The sequence below is a fragment of the Porcisia hertigi genome, chromosome 27, assembly GCF_017918235.1.
Source record: "Porcisia hertigi strain C119 chromosome 27, whole genome shotgun sequence".
NCBI lineage: Eukaryota > Euglenozoa > Kinetoplastea > Trypanosomatida > Trypanosomatidae > Porcisia > Porcisia hertigi.
Window position 1 is genome coordinate 214293 of NC_090586.1, and position 14242 is coordinate 228534.

The following is a 14242-nucleotide window of genomic DNA, read 5'->3' on the forward strand; positions in this document are numbered from 1 at the left end:
TCGTTGCTCGCACTTGTTTCTCTTCCCCCGAGGGTAGACTTCGCCGGCGTATAGGTAAACATCAGCAAGGCAGGGATGCTATCGCTTGCTCGTGGTAGTGACAGCCCGCGAGTCTGCACTGCCAATCCATACTGCCACCTAACCACAACAAGATCGGTGCAGATGTGAGGCGTTGACTGACGGGTGTAGTCTCCGTTTCCGTTGCCCCTCACTGGCTATATATGATGTTGTTCTCTCCCTCCCTCCCTCCCTCCCTCCCTCGCTCTCTCCAATGCTGTACTTACTCCCCTCCCCCCCCTCTGCTCTATTCTTCGTTTGTGTGCCCCGCGCATCGGCTTGTTTTCACTGGATATGCGCATGCCACACCGTTTTTTTTTTCCATTATCTCAACACCATGGTCGCTTGCATGTACGCGTTTTGCGACTTGTACGGCTTCGAGCGCACACGCGCATGGGAATATTTTGCCTGCAGAGAATAGTATAGCCTCTTCCCTCGTGGCTCCCTCCTCCTCCTCCCTCCCTCCCCTGCAGCTCAGCCTTGCTGTCACGCGAAATTCAGTCCAGGATAGCCCTTTTCAACAGGCGCACCAGTAGAGCCTTTTTCTTTTTCCCTATTCCATTCCATTTGTACATTAATCAACCAGAGATCTTTTTTTTTTATTGTACTCCAGGGCAGGTCACAGAAGGATGCAGCGATACACGGTGATACGCATCTTTGTGCTACTGTGTGTGATACTTTCTCTGGTGCTCGCAGTTCTCGGTGTCTTGATGCCATTTTTCGAGACGCCCGCTGACATCAGTCTCACCATCCGGTTCTTGACTGACCTTCTGCAGAGTCCCGGTTTTAGCGTCTCGGAAGGTAGGCCACTCCTGGAGCGCTTCGGCCACCTAGTGAGTGGACCACCCGCTAAAAGTAAAATGACGTTGTGGGGGATGACGTATGGCTCATCGGGTGCCACTAATACGATCAATTTGCGTGATGAATACTTTACTTGTTACCTAGGTAACATGCTCATTCAGTCGGCCGAAGGGATGGCGGTGGTCACGTGCGTTCTGGGCACAGCAAACGTGATTATGGCTTTTTTTCTTTTGTTTTTCCCCTCCGTTGTCAAGTTTCCATTGACCGCTTATCTTTTCTTTGCAGCAGTCGCTGCGGCGGTGACGTTTGGCTTCACCCTCCATCTTTACCTCCACGGCTGGTGTGCCACTCCCGCGCTCCACGCATCTGAGTGGCACGTATCGAAAGGTTTCATTTTTTTCGTCATCTCCTGCACCCTGTCCCTCATCGCCAGCGTCTTGACATTGGTATTCACCTGAACCGTCGACTGGTGTGCGCACCTTTATTCCCCCTCCCCTCACCACCACCACCACCACCATACAAAGTTAACAAGGAAATGTGGGGCTGGTGCTGGTGAAGTAATTCGCTCGCTGTTGTCGTCCATTGGAATTTGCGTAGAAGGAATTCGTTGCGTCTGGCAACTCGCCGTTCTTTTTTTTTTGGGGGGGGGGGGTACGCCCCCTGATTTTCCGTTTTTTGCCTTTTACGTCGCTCCGTGTGAGAACCCGAGCTGCGCTACAGGTTTGCCCTCTCCTGATTGTGTGTGGGTCTGTGTGTGTGCGGTGTGTGTCTTCACGTGACTGACTATTCTTTCCCACCTTTGACCGTGCGCCTCCCCTTCCCCTACGCGGCGGTCTATCATGTGTACTGACCTTGCCTTCTGCCTTCTGCCTTTTTCTCTCGTCTCCCCTTTTTTTTTCTTTCCGCCTGGTGTGGCGCGGCTTTTGCTTCTGATTGTCGTTCTGAACTGCCGTTATTTGCGTTTCCTGGCAGTCTCGAAGCCCTCATGTGTAGATTAGCGTGCAAGGACGCCTACAATAATTGCCCCTCTGGTGCTTTTTTGTTTTCCCACAATTTTTGACCTTGCACGCGCGCGTGCGTCTCTTCAGAGCTGGTGCTCAAGTTTTCGAGAGTCTTTGGTCCGGCTGCCTTCAAAAACTGGATGGCCTGTGCGTGATAGATGTTCGCGTGATCTCTTTCTCTTTATATTTTTCTGTGTGATCTGCACAGTGGTCATTCTCCTTTGCTACTTGATACTCGCTTTTCCGACAGCACTCCGGGCGCTTCAACGTACGTGGATAGTGCAGCGCACACAGGGACGCTTCCCCCACCCCTCGAGCGACTGGTGTTTCCACGATTCTTATCTGCCTTTTCTCTAATTACGCGGTTCTCATCCACTCTTCAGCGCTGTCCCTTTCGCGGCTTCGTTTCATTTGATTATTTTTTTCCTTGTCGCGCCTCCTAAGCATACAAGCAGGCAGGTGAGCGGACACACCCATGCATCACAGTGTGGCGCATGTTAGATCTTGTTTGAGCTCTTGCTTTACTTATGCATCCCCCTTTCCTCTCCCTCCTCACATACACACACCGATTTTTTTTTTCGCTGTCTCTTCACGCAGCATTTTCTTTAGGGGTATGTGTGCGTGTGCGTTTGTGTGTGTGTGTGTGTATTTCGGGGGGGGGAGTGTCTATCCACCGTTTCTGCTGCTGACTACTTTTTTTTTGTTCCCATTACTCGCCTTTTTTTTGCCCTATCGACTCCATATTATTCTCACCTGTACGGTTTTCATTTCATTTCATTTGTTTGTTTGTCAAATGTAAATACTTTCCTCCCGCTTCGGTTGTCGAGTGCCACGAGAGGGAATGAGTGGCTTATTTTTTTTTTTACGCCCCTGTTGCATTTCTTGTCAATTACGTAATGTGTGTCTTTGTTCCCACTCGACAGGTTCTTTTCTTTCTCCTCCCCCCTCTTCCCCCCCCTTCCTCACCGGTGTGCGCGCTGCTCTCTGTTGAATGTTCTGTTGCTCGTCAGTGCCGCTCCTGCCATCCCGGAGACGGGCGTTTCCTCTTCGGCCTCCGTGTGGAACCGTGTGTGTGCCGCGTCGATGTTCATGTATTTATGCAGACTTGATCCTCCTCACACGTTTTTCGGATGACAGTAGCAGCTCTTCTAAGGGTGGTCGAGCAGTAAAGAGCATGCGGACAGGGGCTGGGAGGTGGAGGCTCAGTAAACTCTTACTCACGCCCGAGTCCACGGCTGCTCTAAGTGACCCATGTCCCAAGCAGCTACATCGCAATGAGACCTGAAGGATCCTTCACCGGTGATGTGGATGGTGGTGGTGGGTCCTGGATGACGTGGTGTCGGGGCAGCGGGCCATGGTGGCTAAAATATAGTCTACCCAGCTTCACATACAACACACTGGGGAAGGCTTTTGAGTGAATCACAGGTTTGTGCCACGCGTGGCGACTGGCAAGAGGAAACGGTTGGTGGGGTGTGATGTAAAAGTCATCCTCAACCGACTGTATCGGCATCGCTGTGGGGCGTGTGTACGTCGTGCTTTGCACGAAGAGATGGGCCTCTGACTGCAGCGCTAAAGTGTGGTGTTCAACTGTTTTTTTTTCGTGTATGTCCTGATGTACGAGTGGAAACAACACGCCCCATCAATAGGCTACGAACAGTGTGCCTCTCGCGTTGTTCTTCCACACCGACGCTTGCGGGAGACTGCGGTGCTGGTCTGCAGCATTTTTTTTTTCTATGGGAGGGAGGGAGAGGGAGGGGAGAAAAGTACAGGCAACAGCGCGCATTTTTCTGCGTGTCAATGTTTTTAGTGACATGTGAGACATAGTGTGGATCGATGGTTGTGTGTGTGTGTGTGTGTGTGTGTGTGTGTTACAAGGGCGCGTCGTTGTGTGTCTTGTGTTTCCGTGAAGTGATCTTGCGGAGTGGCGGTGCTTCCCCCCTTCCCCCTTCCTGTGAGCACAGCGCGCACTCCCTGTGATCGCCTTATCCGTAGCGCTTTGTCGGTGTTGTCGCCGCCACACGCTCTCCGCTTTCCTTTTATGGAATTTTCCCGTTCGATTTGGTACAACGGACGTGATGGCCGGAAGCAACCACCACCACAGCATCAACAGAAAGTATGTGGCTCGTTTTTCGAAGTGCAGGTCAACCTGTGATGTGCGTTCAGCCGTTACAAGTGAGTTGATATTTAGTTTTCTCCCATCCCTATTCTCTTGGCCTTGCGATGCCATGCGATGTGTGTGTCTTGTTCGAGGGACTCAGACCGAGATGGGCGTTCTAGTAGAGCTTGTGTGATTGAGCTACGCCAGGACACAGGGGAGAGGCCATCATGCCTTTGGAGGAGAGAGGGTGCGAAGAAGGGACACGCTATTTCACATCTCCCTTAGCACCACATCTCTGATGTGTGAGTCCGTGATCCGCAAACTCTTCCTCTGGGCACTCCCGTGTCTTGTCGTGTATTTGTGTACCTGTATGCCGCTGCTTTTGATGCCCAAAATGTATGAATGGAGGAGACTGGGCAGCTGTCAGTGTATCGCTCATCATCTCAGTGTTGCCTTAACGGGCACACCGCTGTACGCTCTCCCCCCCCTTTCCCCTTCTCCTGGTCCGTACAGGGCTGGTCTCGGGCGTTGTACTCACCGCGTGCGTGCAGGTGCCCTCCCTCTTTATTCGCATGCATTTGCGTTTAGGTGAGGCAACGACTTCCTCTCCAATCGCACCGGACAGGTAGTCAGGATTCACCCGCGGCCCCGGACCACGAGACACACACGCACGCGTATTGAAATGGAGATCTCCCCCCACACCTCGTATCGTCTGACCCCCTTCCCCCCCCCCCCGCTTCCCCCACCTAGCTTCCCTTACGGAGGCCCATATTTTCACGCCTCGTCCTCCTCCCCCCCTTTGGTTTTCTTCTTGTGTGGGTTTGTGCACCCCCTCCACTCTCGCGCGCTTTCTACACACTCCCTCCCCTCCGCTCTCCTGGCGCGCGCTTCCCCTTTCTCACGCACTTGAGGAACTACTTTGATCACTTCTACAAAATTCAAAGAACACTGTGACAGCACAGGCGTATCAGAAGAGGTACCTGTGCCTTCGTTGTTCACACATTAGCCTGGTTCCCCGGTAGTGCACAACCTATTCCAGACGGGCATCCCGTTCTTGACAGAAGATATAAACACAAACACCGAGGCGTTACATCTCTCCCCCACCCTTTCGGTCTTTGGTGCCATCGCGCGACGACACATGACATTATCGACAGTGTTTTTTCTTTTCTGAGAACAGCAACAACAAAAATACGCTGAAGGGGTTTTGTGTCATTCTCTTCTTCTCTCCCCTGCATATTTATTACTGCCTCTTTTTTTTTTTTGCCCTGTCCATAAACATTCGCAGCGTCGTCATGTCCACTTCGAGCACGCCGTGGGTGGAGAAGTACCGTCCGCAGACGGTGGGAGACATCGTGGGTAACACGGAGGCCATTTCGCGGTTGCAGGTGATATCGAAACAAGGCAATTTGCCGAACCTGCTCCTCTGTGGGCCGCCTGGCACCGGAAAGACGACGAGCATGCTCTGCCTCGCGCGCGATTTGCTGCTTCAGAGCAGCGAGGCTGGTAGCGGAAGGAATTTGTCCGCTGGGGGGGCACCCAAGGACATCCTCAAGGACGCCGTGCTAGAGCTGAACGCCAGTGACGAGCGCGGTCTAGACGTGGTGCGGGAGAAGATCAAACTGTTTGCCCAGACAAAGAAGACGCTTCCGAAGAAGTTCTTTTCTTCAGGTGAGGGTCTCGCGCAAGAAGAGCGGATGGTGCACCTACACAAGATTGTGCTCCTGGATGAGGCGGATAGCATGACCCCAGCCGCCCAGCAGGCGTTACGCCGCACAATGGAGCTGCACAGCAGCACAACGCGCTTTGCCTTTGCGTGCAACAATAGCAGTAAAATTATTGAGCCGATCCAGTCTCGCTGCGCTGTCGTCCGCTTCAAAAAGCTCAATGACGCAGACATATTGAAGCGGTTGGTGTACGTGATTCAGCAGGAAAACGTTTCCTACACAGACGATGGACTAGAGGCGCTGCTGTACCTTGCCGAGGGAGACCTTCGGCAAGCCTTGAATGCCCTCCAGGCTACACACACGGGGTACAGACTCGTAAACGCCGAGAACGTCTTCAAAGTGTGCGACCAGCCGCATCCGGTGCTTGTCGAGAACATTGTCACCGCGTGCGTGACTAAACACAACATTGAAGAAGCACACAAGGAAATGAATCGACTTCTCAACCGCGGCTACGCACCGGTGGACGTGGTTGGCACTTTTTTCAAGGTCATCCAGTCCAACGCACGCCTTTTTCGCAGTGAGCTGCAGCAGCTGGAAGTCCTGAAAATAGTGGGCGAGGCGACGATGCGTATCGCTGAGGGTGTGGGCACCGCGCTACAGCTGGCTGCAATGCTCGCACGTATGATTGCCGTAGTCGAGAGGAGTGAATCATAGAGCCCCCCTCCCCCTTGTTGGGGAAGGATACATCGCGTGGGATAGGGGAGGGGGAAGAGGAGCTCGTGAGCACGAGGGATACTGTGCAGAATAGTAGTGGTGGTGAGGCGATGGGAGAGTGCACCGCAGCGGCGCAGTTTGCGTTCCCCCCCCCCTCCCCTCTCCCCCTCCTGCCGGCCGAGCAGCTGAAATGCCACATTAAAAAAAACATGTTTTCCTTTTTGGTCGTTTCTTGTTTGCAACCCAGCATGTCCACGCCCTCGCATTAGTGTCCTTCTTTTTGCCCTCAATCGCTGTGGTTGGCGGCAGTGCGTGTGAGACATGCGAAGAAAAAGTATTATCTTTGTTGTGATGTCCGGTAAATCAACCTTTAAACTAGCGTTCTTCACCCCTCACCCCCCCCCAAAAAAAATCTATACATCTATACATGTATATATTTATATATATATGTGTATATGTATGGAAAGGGGAGCCTCTCAGCGCTAGTCGAGGGAGGAGACGGAAACGCGCGGTGTGTTTTCCAGCGCTACTTGTGAATCCGCAAAATGTTTGCCCCCACTACTGCTAGGGGTGCACGCAGTCTCCTTCCCTCCCCCTTCCTTCTCCCACTTCACCGATACAGATCTCCGCGATGAAGCGGGTCGCGGTGGCTTTGACTTGCAGTGCACGGACATGACTGCTGGTGCATGTAAGTGGGCTCCTCTGTGAAGCCGTCATGTATGCTCATCGAGCAATGTACTCTCTACATTGTTCTACTGGACTGCTCGGCATTTCTTTTCCACCTCACGGACTTTGCTGTTGTTTCGGCACTCTCGGTACGCCGATCTCTGCAGCCGCGTTGTGCCACGTGCGTACGAGAGTCCTCCTAGCATTCGGCGTATAAGATTACGAGGACGAAGTCGGGGCACAAAAAAAAAACATACACACACCCACACGCACACGCACTTTTACCTTTGATGTGCGCATCTTTTCCATCTCGCCCTGGCTTCCCTTCACACTTTGTGTAGCACATGGGCGTTTTGTCCATCGATAATTAATTTTCTTATTATCTGCCGTTGCTGTTTTTGAGTAGTCACTGAGTCTTTTATATATACATATTCTGCGGCCTCCTCTCGTCTCTTTTATCTGTGTTCCCGCCTTTGCGTATATTTTTCTAGTTCCTCGAAATCAGCGCGCGCACGGTGCACCCCCCCCTCCCATACCCCCATACCCACACACCCACATATATATATATATATATGTGTAAAAGTGCACATCTATCCACCCTCCTTTTTTTTTTTACGCCTGAAACACACCATGTCCACGTCTGCAGAGAACCTAAACGGGAAACTGGACCCGGTAGACATCACCGCGCTGGGTGCGGTCTATGAACCAGAGGAATTACTTGGCGAGGGCACGTACGGCATCGTGTTTCGGGCCCGCAACAAAGCAACAGGGGCCAAGTACGCTATCAAGAAGCTCCGACTAGACAGTTTCTCGGAAGGTGTACCGGCCACCGCGATCCGCGAGGCAACCCTCTTACACGATCTTGGCGACAATCCAAACGTAGTACGGCTGCTAGACGTTGTGTGTAGTGAGCGTCGTGTCTACCTTGTTTTTGAGCTACTTGACGAAGACCTTCGAACCTTCATCAAGCGATACCGCCCCGCCAGCGGTCAGAAGCCGACGAATGGCACAGCGGTGCCGCTTGAAATGGTCCGGGAGTTCACACGGCACCTGCTTTTCGGATTGTGGGCATGTCACAACAGCCGTATTCTGCACCGCGACCTAAAGCCAGGAAACGTTCTGGTGGCAAACTATCGGGATAAAAAAAGTGGGGAGACAAAGTATTATCTGAAGCTAGCTGATTTCGGGCTAGCGCGCATCTATGAGATGTCGGTGCAGACGTACACGCACGAGGTCATGACCTTGTGGTATCGTGCCCCCGAGATTATACTCGGCGAGCGCCACTACACCCCAGCGGCAGATGTGTGGTCTGTTGGCTGTATTGTAGCGGAGATGATTCTGGGTTACTCCCTCTTTCGCGGCGAGAATTGGCGCGACCAGCTGAACAAGGTGTTCTACGTGGTGGGCACCCCAACGGAGCAGACGTGGCCCGGTGTGACGAAGCTGCCGGGATACGACCGCAACTTCAAAGTTTACCACGTGGCACCACTGCCGACGCGGCTGCGCGACTATGATGAGAAGGCAATAGAGTTCATCGCTTACTTGCTTGTCACAAACCCAAAGCTGCGGCCCACCATACCAGAAATCCTGGAGCATCCCTTCATGAAAGGTGCGTAGCGCGTTCCGTGTCACTCCACGCGCTGCAAAGTGCACTGCTGCTCCTGTATTGTCCTGTATTGGGTTTTCTCTGTTGGGCGCCGGCTCACTCACTCCTTGTGTGTGTGTGTGTGTGTGTGTGGCGTGTGTTTGTTGCCCGTCTACGCGGCTGTCCCTGAGTTCCCGACAGCTGTTCTGATATGCGCGCGTTTTTTCTTCTTCGAGAAAGGCCGGATGGTTTTTTCACTGACACGCTCGCGTAGGAGCGAAAGCGGGGGAAGGGGGGGGGGGGGTAGGGCTTATCTGTCTTCTTACATGCTTTCACAGCCAAGGGTTTTGGTGCACGTGTGTGACTGCGCCCTCTCATGGCGGTGCGAGCCGCTTCTTGCCCCCGCACCCCCTCTCCCCCCCAGACTACCACGCCACTTTTCTCTTTTTCCCCTAATTTTTTTATCGCCAATTGGACTGGTTTCTGTTTGCGTAGCGATATCACACACGTTTGCGGTGTCACACTTGCGAAACACACGAGAAAGAAACGCATGTATTTTGGCCATGCGAGGACAATGCTAACAGCCCTCCATTCATCCCCCCCCCCCCCCCCCCCCAAAAAAAAAAACACACATACACCCAAGACACAGAGAGACTGACCAAGACCTGCTGCCGAAGTGGCTGTGTTGTCTCTTTCCCCCCAGTACATCTATTTGCTTTCTGTCCTGCTCTCTCTCTCTCTCTCTCTATATATATTGGTCTGGCATTAAGGTCACTGCATTCGTCTCCCCACTCCTCCGGTACATTGTGGAGCGGACGTTTAGTTGTGCAGAGGCTCAGCTCTTCCCTTCCTCAACTGCCGCCCCCCCCCTCCCTCCCTCCCCTCAAATACGCTTATTCAAGCGTGGATGGTGTGAGGGAGAGCGAGAGAGGGAGGGGGTGCAACAACTTCTTGTGTGAGAGTGTGTTTCTTTTTTTCCCAAAGGTAAAACTGGCGCGAATGAGCGCATCGTTGTCTTTGGAAATGTCTGGAGGTGATTCGGAGCCGGTGGAGCCGCGCGCAGTCACGGCCACTTCTGCATCGGCAGCGTCTTCGACGACCCCGGTGGAGTCGTCAAAAGCTTACGAGAGGATTTGTGGGATCTGCTTCACTGACGTCCACCCAGTCGACAATCCGCGTGGCCGTCTCAACTCATGTAATCATCTCTTCTGCTCATATTGCATCAAAGAGTGGGCCAAGAACACCAACGTATGCCCGAGCTGCAAGACGCGGTTCACGCGCATCTACACTTTGCACGCCGAGACTGGAAAGGAGGAAGAGACGAAGGTGCGCAAGCGGAATTACATTGCGTGGGAGGCCACCTACTACGACGAAGAGGATGGTGGCGACGCCAGCGATGAAAGAGCTTTGCTGGAAAGTGTAGTGTGCGATGTGTGTCAGCAGTGTCACAACGCCGCGCGCATGATCTTCTGCGACCGGCGTCAGTGCGTATATTCCGCCCACCTCGATTGCCTCGGCTTGGCGGAGCGCCCTGTGACATTTTTGTGCAACTGCTGCACGAAGCTACGAGAAGAGGAGGAGGACGAGCATGTCCCTTTGGCAGACAGGTTCATTGCTGCGACACTAACTGCTGCCCCCTCAAAGCCAGCTATACAACCAATGCCAGCGATCACAGCACCAGCATCGGCACGTGCTCCGACGCCGTTAAACGCAGCGATCACTTCGAGTGTCGCCACACAAGCGCAAGCTGCTGTCGTTCCGGAGGAAGCGCGTAGTAGTGTTGGCGGGGCGGAGATTCCAACAGGAGAGTCCTCTCGCGTAGCACCGCGCTCGACGGTGGCGGCTCTCTCTAGGCTCCGCATGCCACCCGCCACAAGCAAGGCGGTCCTGGAGGACCAGGAGTACAGCCGACGATCCTCTCCGCCTTCGCTTTCCTCGAGAGCGTTGCCGTCCAGGAATCCGAGATCGTCGATGGTTCCTCGTGCCCCCATTGACTTTTCAAAGCCGCACCTCCAGCCAGTGACCTCGACGACGTCATTGTTGCGATGTGGTACAAATCCAAACCCATCGCCTCCGCTCTCCGAAGGCCCCTCTGGGGCAGAGGACGAGTACTACTTTCTAAACCCGACGTCGCATGCCGTTGCGGCTTCGATGGAGCTCGACAGGGTAAAACAGGTCCGTGCCGCAGAGGCACAAACCCGGCAACAGCGCGATCGCGCAAGGGCGGATCGCTTGCAGACGGTGTACGGTGTTCACCACCGTGATGTGATTCTTGGTGGCACACGCAAGCGAGCCCGCGGCACCACGGCGGGTGGGGTAACCGCAGAGCTCGAATTGGCTGAGAGGGAACTCCTTGATCCGCAGCAGAGGCATATCATGCAGGAGCGCATGGTGCGTAGGTGGGCTGCTGACATGCTACCTGTGCTGCGCCGTCGTCGTTACATGGAGGGTGATACGGACACGACAGAGGAGGCCTTGTGGGTACAGGCAACCACCAACGCTCGCGCCATGGTGCGCGAGAGGCTGAAGGCGAAGAGCGAAGCACTGCGTCGCAGACGCGAGCAACTGGTGCGCGCGCAAGCGCAGCGAGAGGCGGCGGCGCTGGCGAAGCTCGCACGCATCATTGCACAGCACCGTGAGCGCTCTCGAACTTAGGCGTAGTCAGCTGTATCGATTGAGGTCTTTGCAAGGCACTTGCTTGGACTGTACCACTCGTAGCACTCAGCTGTAAGACACCAGTGCAACCCCTCCCCCACCACCACCACCACCACCACACACACACACACACACACACACTACTCACCCGCATCTTGACGCGCTCATGTTTTAGCAGAGGCCTGCCCAATTGACGCGCTTCTGCGAAAAGCTTTTGTGAGTATGCTCTACAACGCACCCGAATATTTAGGTCAGGCGGGGTTCTCGCCACTCGTACGCCCCGACCCCCCCCTTCTTCCCTTCCCCTCTGCATGGCCGTACTCCTGGCGCCATACTGGACTCCTCCCAAGCTCCCTCTTTTCACCCCCCCCCCCCTGACTGTCACACATGGAATCCCATCTCCAACGCTTTCTGGATGGTTGCACTGCCGCTCCCGCCTAACGGTATAACACAAGACAAAAGCCCCTGCACGCTGGTGAATCCATACATCGCTTCTTGCCAACAACAACACACACGCGTGTTCCCCACCCCCCGACACACACACACACACACACGCACGCAAAGACGGACCTAGCAGAAGGCATCACGTATTTGAACCCCATAATCACAGCGAGCTGCAGGAGTAGCCTGGCGGTGCTGATGGCGTCCCACTCCTCCTCGCCGTCCTCGTCTCGGGTCATCTCGCACGAGCGGGTATTGCACTACGTGTATGAGTTCTTGGATGAAAGCGGTTACCAGCAGACTCTTGTGGCTCTACAAGCAGAGTCGAAGGTGCCGTACAACACCATCCGTGTGAGGCCTGATGCCGCCGACACTTTGTCCGTACCTCCACAGACCTCCCTCTCGTGGAAAAGAAGTAATACAAAGGGATTCTCACCTGCGACAGAGCGCAATTTCGAAGGGGCGGTGCTGGAGGGAAGCTGGGCGGAGGTGCTGCATGTGTACGTGGACGGGCTTCTCCTTCCAGAAGAGATCAAGGCGACCCTTTACGAGGTCATTCTCGAAGAAATGGTGGAGCTTCACGGGCTGGTACCCGCTGCACGCTCGCTGCTGCTCAACGCGCCGATCTTCCAGCTGATGAAGACAGATACACCGGCGCGCTATATCCGTCTCGAAAAGATGATCGAGCATGGGCAGCGCACCATGAGCGAGGGCATCGCCAGCAACTCCGCCAGTCGCCTTGTCACACCAGAGATGCGTCAGAGGAGAACGGCGTTGCTTCAGCAACTAAAGACGGCGATTCGCTTCACCTCGGAGGCCCCTGTAGGGCGTTTGGCTGCTGCTCTGACTCGCGTGGCCTCTGCGGACTGTGGCGGAGGGAACAACAGCGCACACGCACTAAATACATCGTGTTTGGAACCCCCTCAAGGGGAAAAGTCGACGTTGTCTGCAAAGGCTACCAGTCTGGTGGGGAGTTCGCGCAAGCGCGATCGCGATCCAGCGCCGCCGGGCGACACTCCGTGGGCCGACACCTTTCTGCAATACCCTCTTGCCGCTCCAAAGGAGATACGGCGCCGATTGCCGTACGACGGCGCGCGGGCTGCGTGCTGCTGCGCCCCACTCTTGAGTGCGAACAAGGAAGTTCTTATGGTGGGCTCTGCTGACGGTGCAGTCGAGTTCGTTAGTGTTGAGACAGGGGACTCGTGCGGTAATTCACTGCGGCACACGGACGGTGTGTTGTGTATGTCCTGTGACTCCGCGGACGGTGTTGTGCCGTCGCCGGACTGGCTTGCTGTCGGCTATCGTGATGGATGGGTAAAGGTGTACAACGTTGACTCTCACAAGCTGGTGCGCCGCTTCGAGAAGACGCACACGATGGGCATCACGGCTCTCCTGTTCTCGGGGCCAAGAAACACGGCATTCTTGTCGGGACACCACACCTTCATTGTCACAGGCTCGTTTGATGGTGCCATTCAGGTGCTCGACATCGCCAGTGGAACCGTGGTGTGCACGGTTGCGAACTGCCACGGCAGCGCGTTTGTGCACGCGCTGATTCCGATAGAAAGCCGAGGCACCGTTGTCGACACATTGAGCTACTGCGTCCTGAGTAGCGGCAACGATGGGACTCTGTCTGTGTGGCGCCTGGAGGATAACCGGGGGGAGGGGGCTGAGGTTCCTGGGGCGGTGGGGCTCTTGCGTGTGCAGGGGGCGGTCCCTCTAGCTCAGGTTCATCATGAGCTGCGGGACGCCGTGCCTACTCAGCTCTATGCGCTCCCATTTGTCGAGGACACGGCACATGTCGCGGCTACAACAAGTGCCAGTACCAGTGTCCATACGATCACGACGCAAGACGCGCTTGTCCTCACTCGCGCCGACAGGGCATGTATCGTTCGCATCACTGTCAAGGATGAGGGCAGTCGCTACTTCTGTGCCTCGATCCATGCGCTCTGCATCATTGTCACTGCTCATCCACTGCGCTCTGCGTTTCCACACGTACACGTGATCATGTCCATGTCTGTACCGCTGCTCACTCTCTACACTGCCGACTGCGAGGGGACGGTCAGTCTGCACAACATTGAGATGAGGTGGTACAACGAAGAGGTGTGGGCTGCGTTTGGCGGCTGCCTTCGAGTGACGAGTGCGGCTGACCAAAGCGCCGCGGTTATCGTTGCGGTGGGAAAACCTCTGAAAGACTTGCAGCTTACCTGCATCTGGCCACCAACGCAGCATCATCCATCGAGTGTGGTGGCCTACAGTGCGTCCTTACCAGCCATATACGACCTGCACTAGTGTGTGGTCTCCAGAGTCGATGGAGAAACCCGAGGCTGTCAAGAGAGGAGGGGAAGATGTGTGATGCGCCCCACCGCCCCAGAGACAATGTCGCCGCTGGCCCTCACAAATGGAGTACCCTGTCCTTTGAAATGATTCACCAGAGTGGAGGTGCCAAATGGGGTGGGAAGTCTGCGCCTCTCCGTCATCTGGTGAGGATATGATAATGAGTTGTTCGTCTTTGGTGTTTGTGTGTGCTATCGAGTTGTGTTGGCTGCTGCACACTTCTGTT

The 14242-nt window shown here is 54.7% G+C and overlaps 5 protein-coding genes across 5 annotated transcripts; all 5 read left to right on the forward strand.

Annotated features, from left to right (window-relative positions):
* Window positions 1-686: 686 nt before the first annotated feature.
* On the forward strand, window positions 687-1316 carry JKF63_03216 (uncharacterized protein; the record flags this gene model as incomplete). The annotated part of the gene is made up of 1 exon (XM_067899236.1): window positions 687-1316. One exon carries the CDS (start codon window positions 687-689, stop codon window positions 1314-1316), a length of 630 nt encoding a protein of 209 aa, XP_067756026.1.
* Window positions 1317-5249: 3933 nt separating this feature from the next.
* JKF63_03217 (uncharacterized protein) lies at window positions 5250-6335 on the forward strand (the record flags this gene model as incomplete). Its single annotated transcript, XM_067899237.1, has 1 exon — window positions 5250-6335. The coding sequence occupies one exon, from the start codon at window positions 5250-5252 to the stop codon at window positions 6333-6335; it is 1086 nt and encodes a 361-aa protein (XP_067756027.1).
* Window positions 6336-7631: 1296 nt separating this feature from the next.
* Window positions 7632-8618, forward strand: JKF63_03218 (uncharacterized protein; the record flags this gene model as incomplete). The annotated part of the gene is made up of 1 exon (XM_067899238.1): window positions 7632-8618. One exon carries the CDS (start codon window positions 7632-7634, stop codon window positions 8616-8618), a length of 987 nt encoding a protein of 328 aa, XP_067756028.1.
* Window positions 8619-9585: 967 nt separating this feature from the next.
* Window positions 9586-11241, forward strand: JKF63_03219 (uncharacterized protein; the record flags this gene model as incomplete). The annotated part of the gene is made up of 1 exon (XM_067899239.1): window positions 9586-11241. The coding sequence occupies one exon, from the start codon at window positions 9586-9588 to the stop codon at window positions 11239-11241; it is 1656 nt and encodes a 551-aa protein (XP_067756029.1).
* A 639-nt stretch (window positions 11242-11880) lies between these two features.
* Window positions 11881-13971, forward strand: JKF63_03220 (uncharacterized protein; the record flags this gene model as incomplete). Its single annotated transcript, XM_067899240.1, has 1 exon — window positions 11881-13971. The coding sequence occupies one exon, from the start codon at window positions 11881-11883 to the stop codon at window positions 13969-13971; it is 2091 nt and encodes a 696-aa protein (XP_067756030.1).
* Between the last annotated feature and the right edge of the window lie 271 nt (window positions 13972-14242).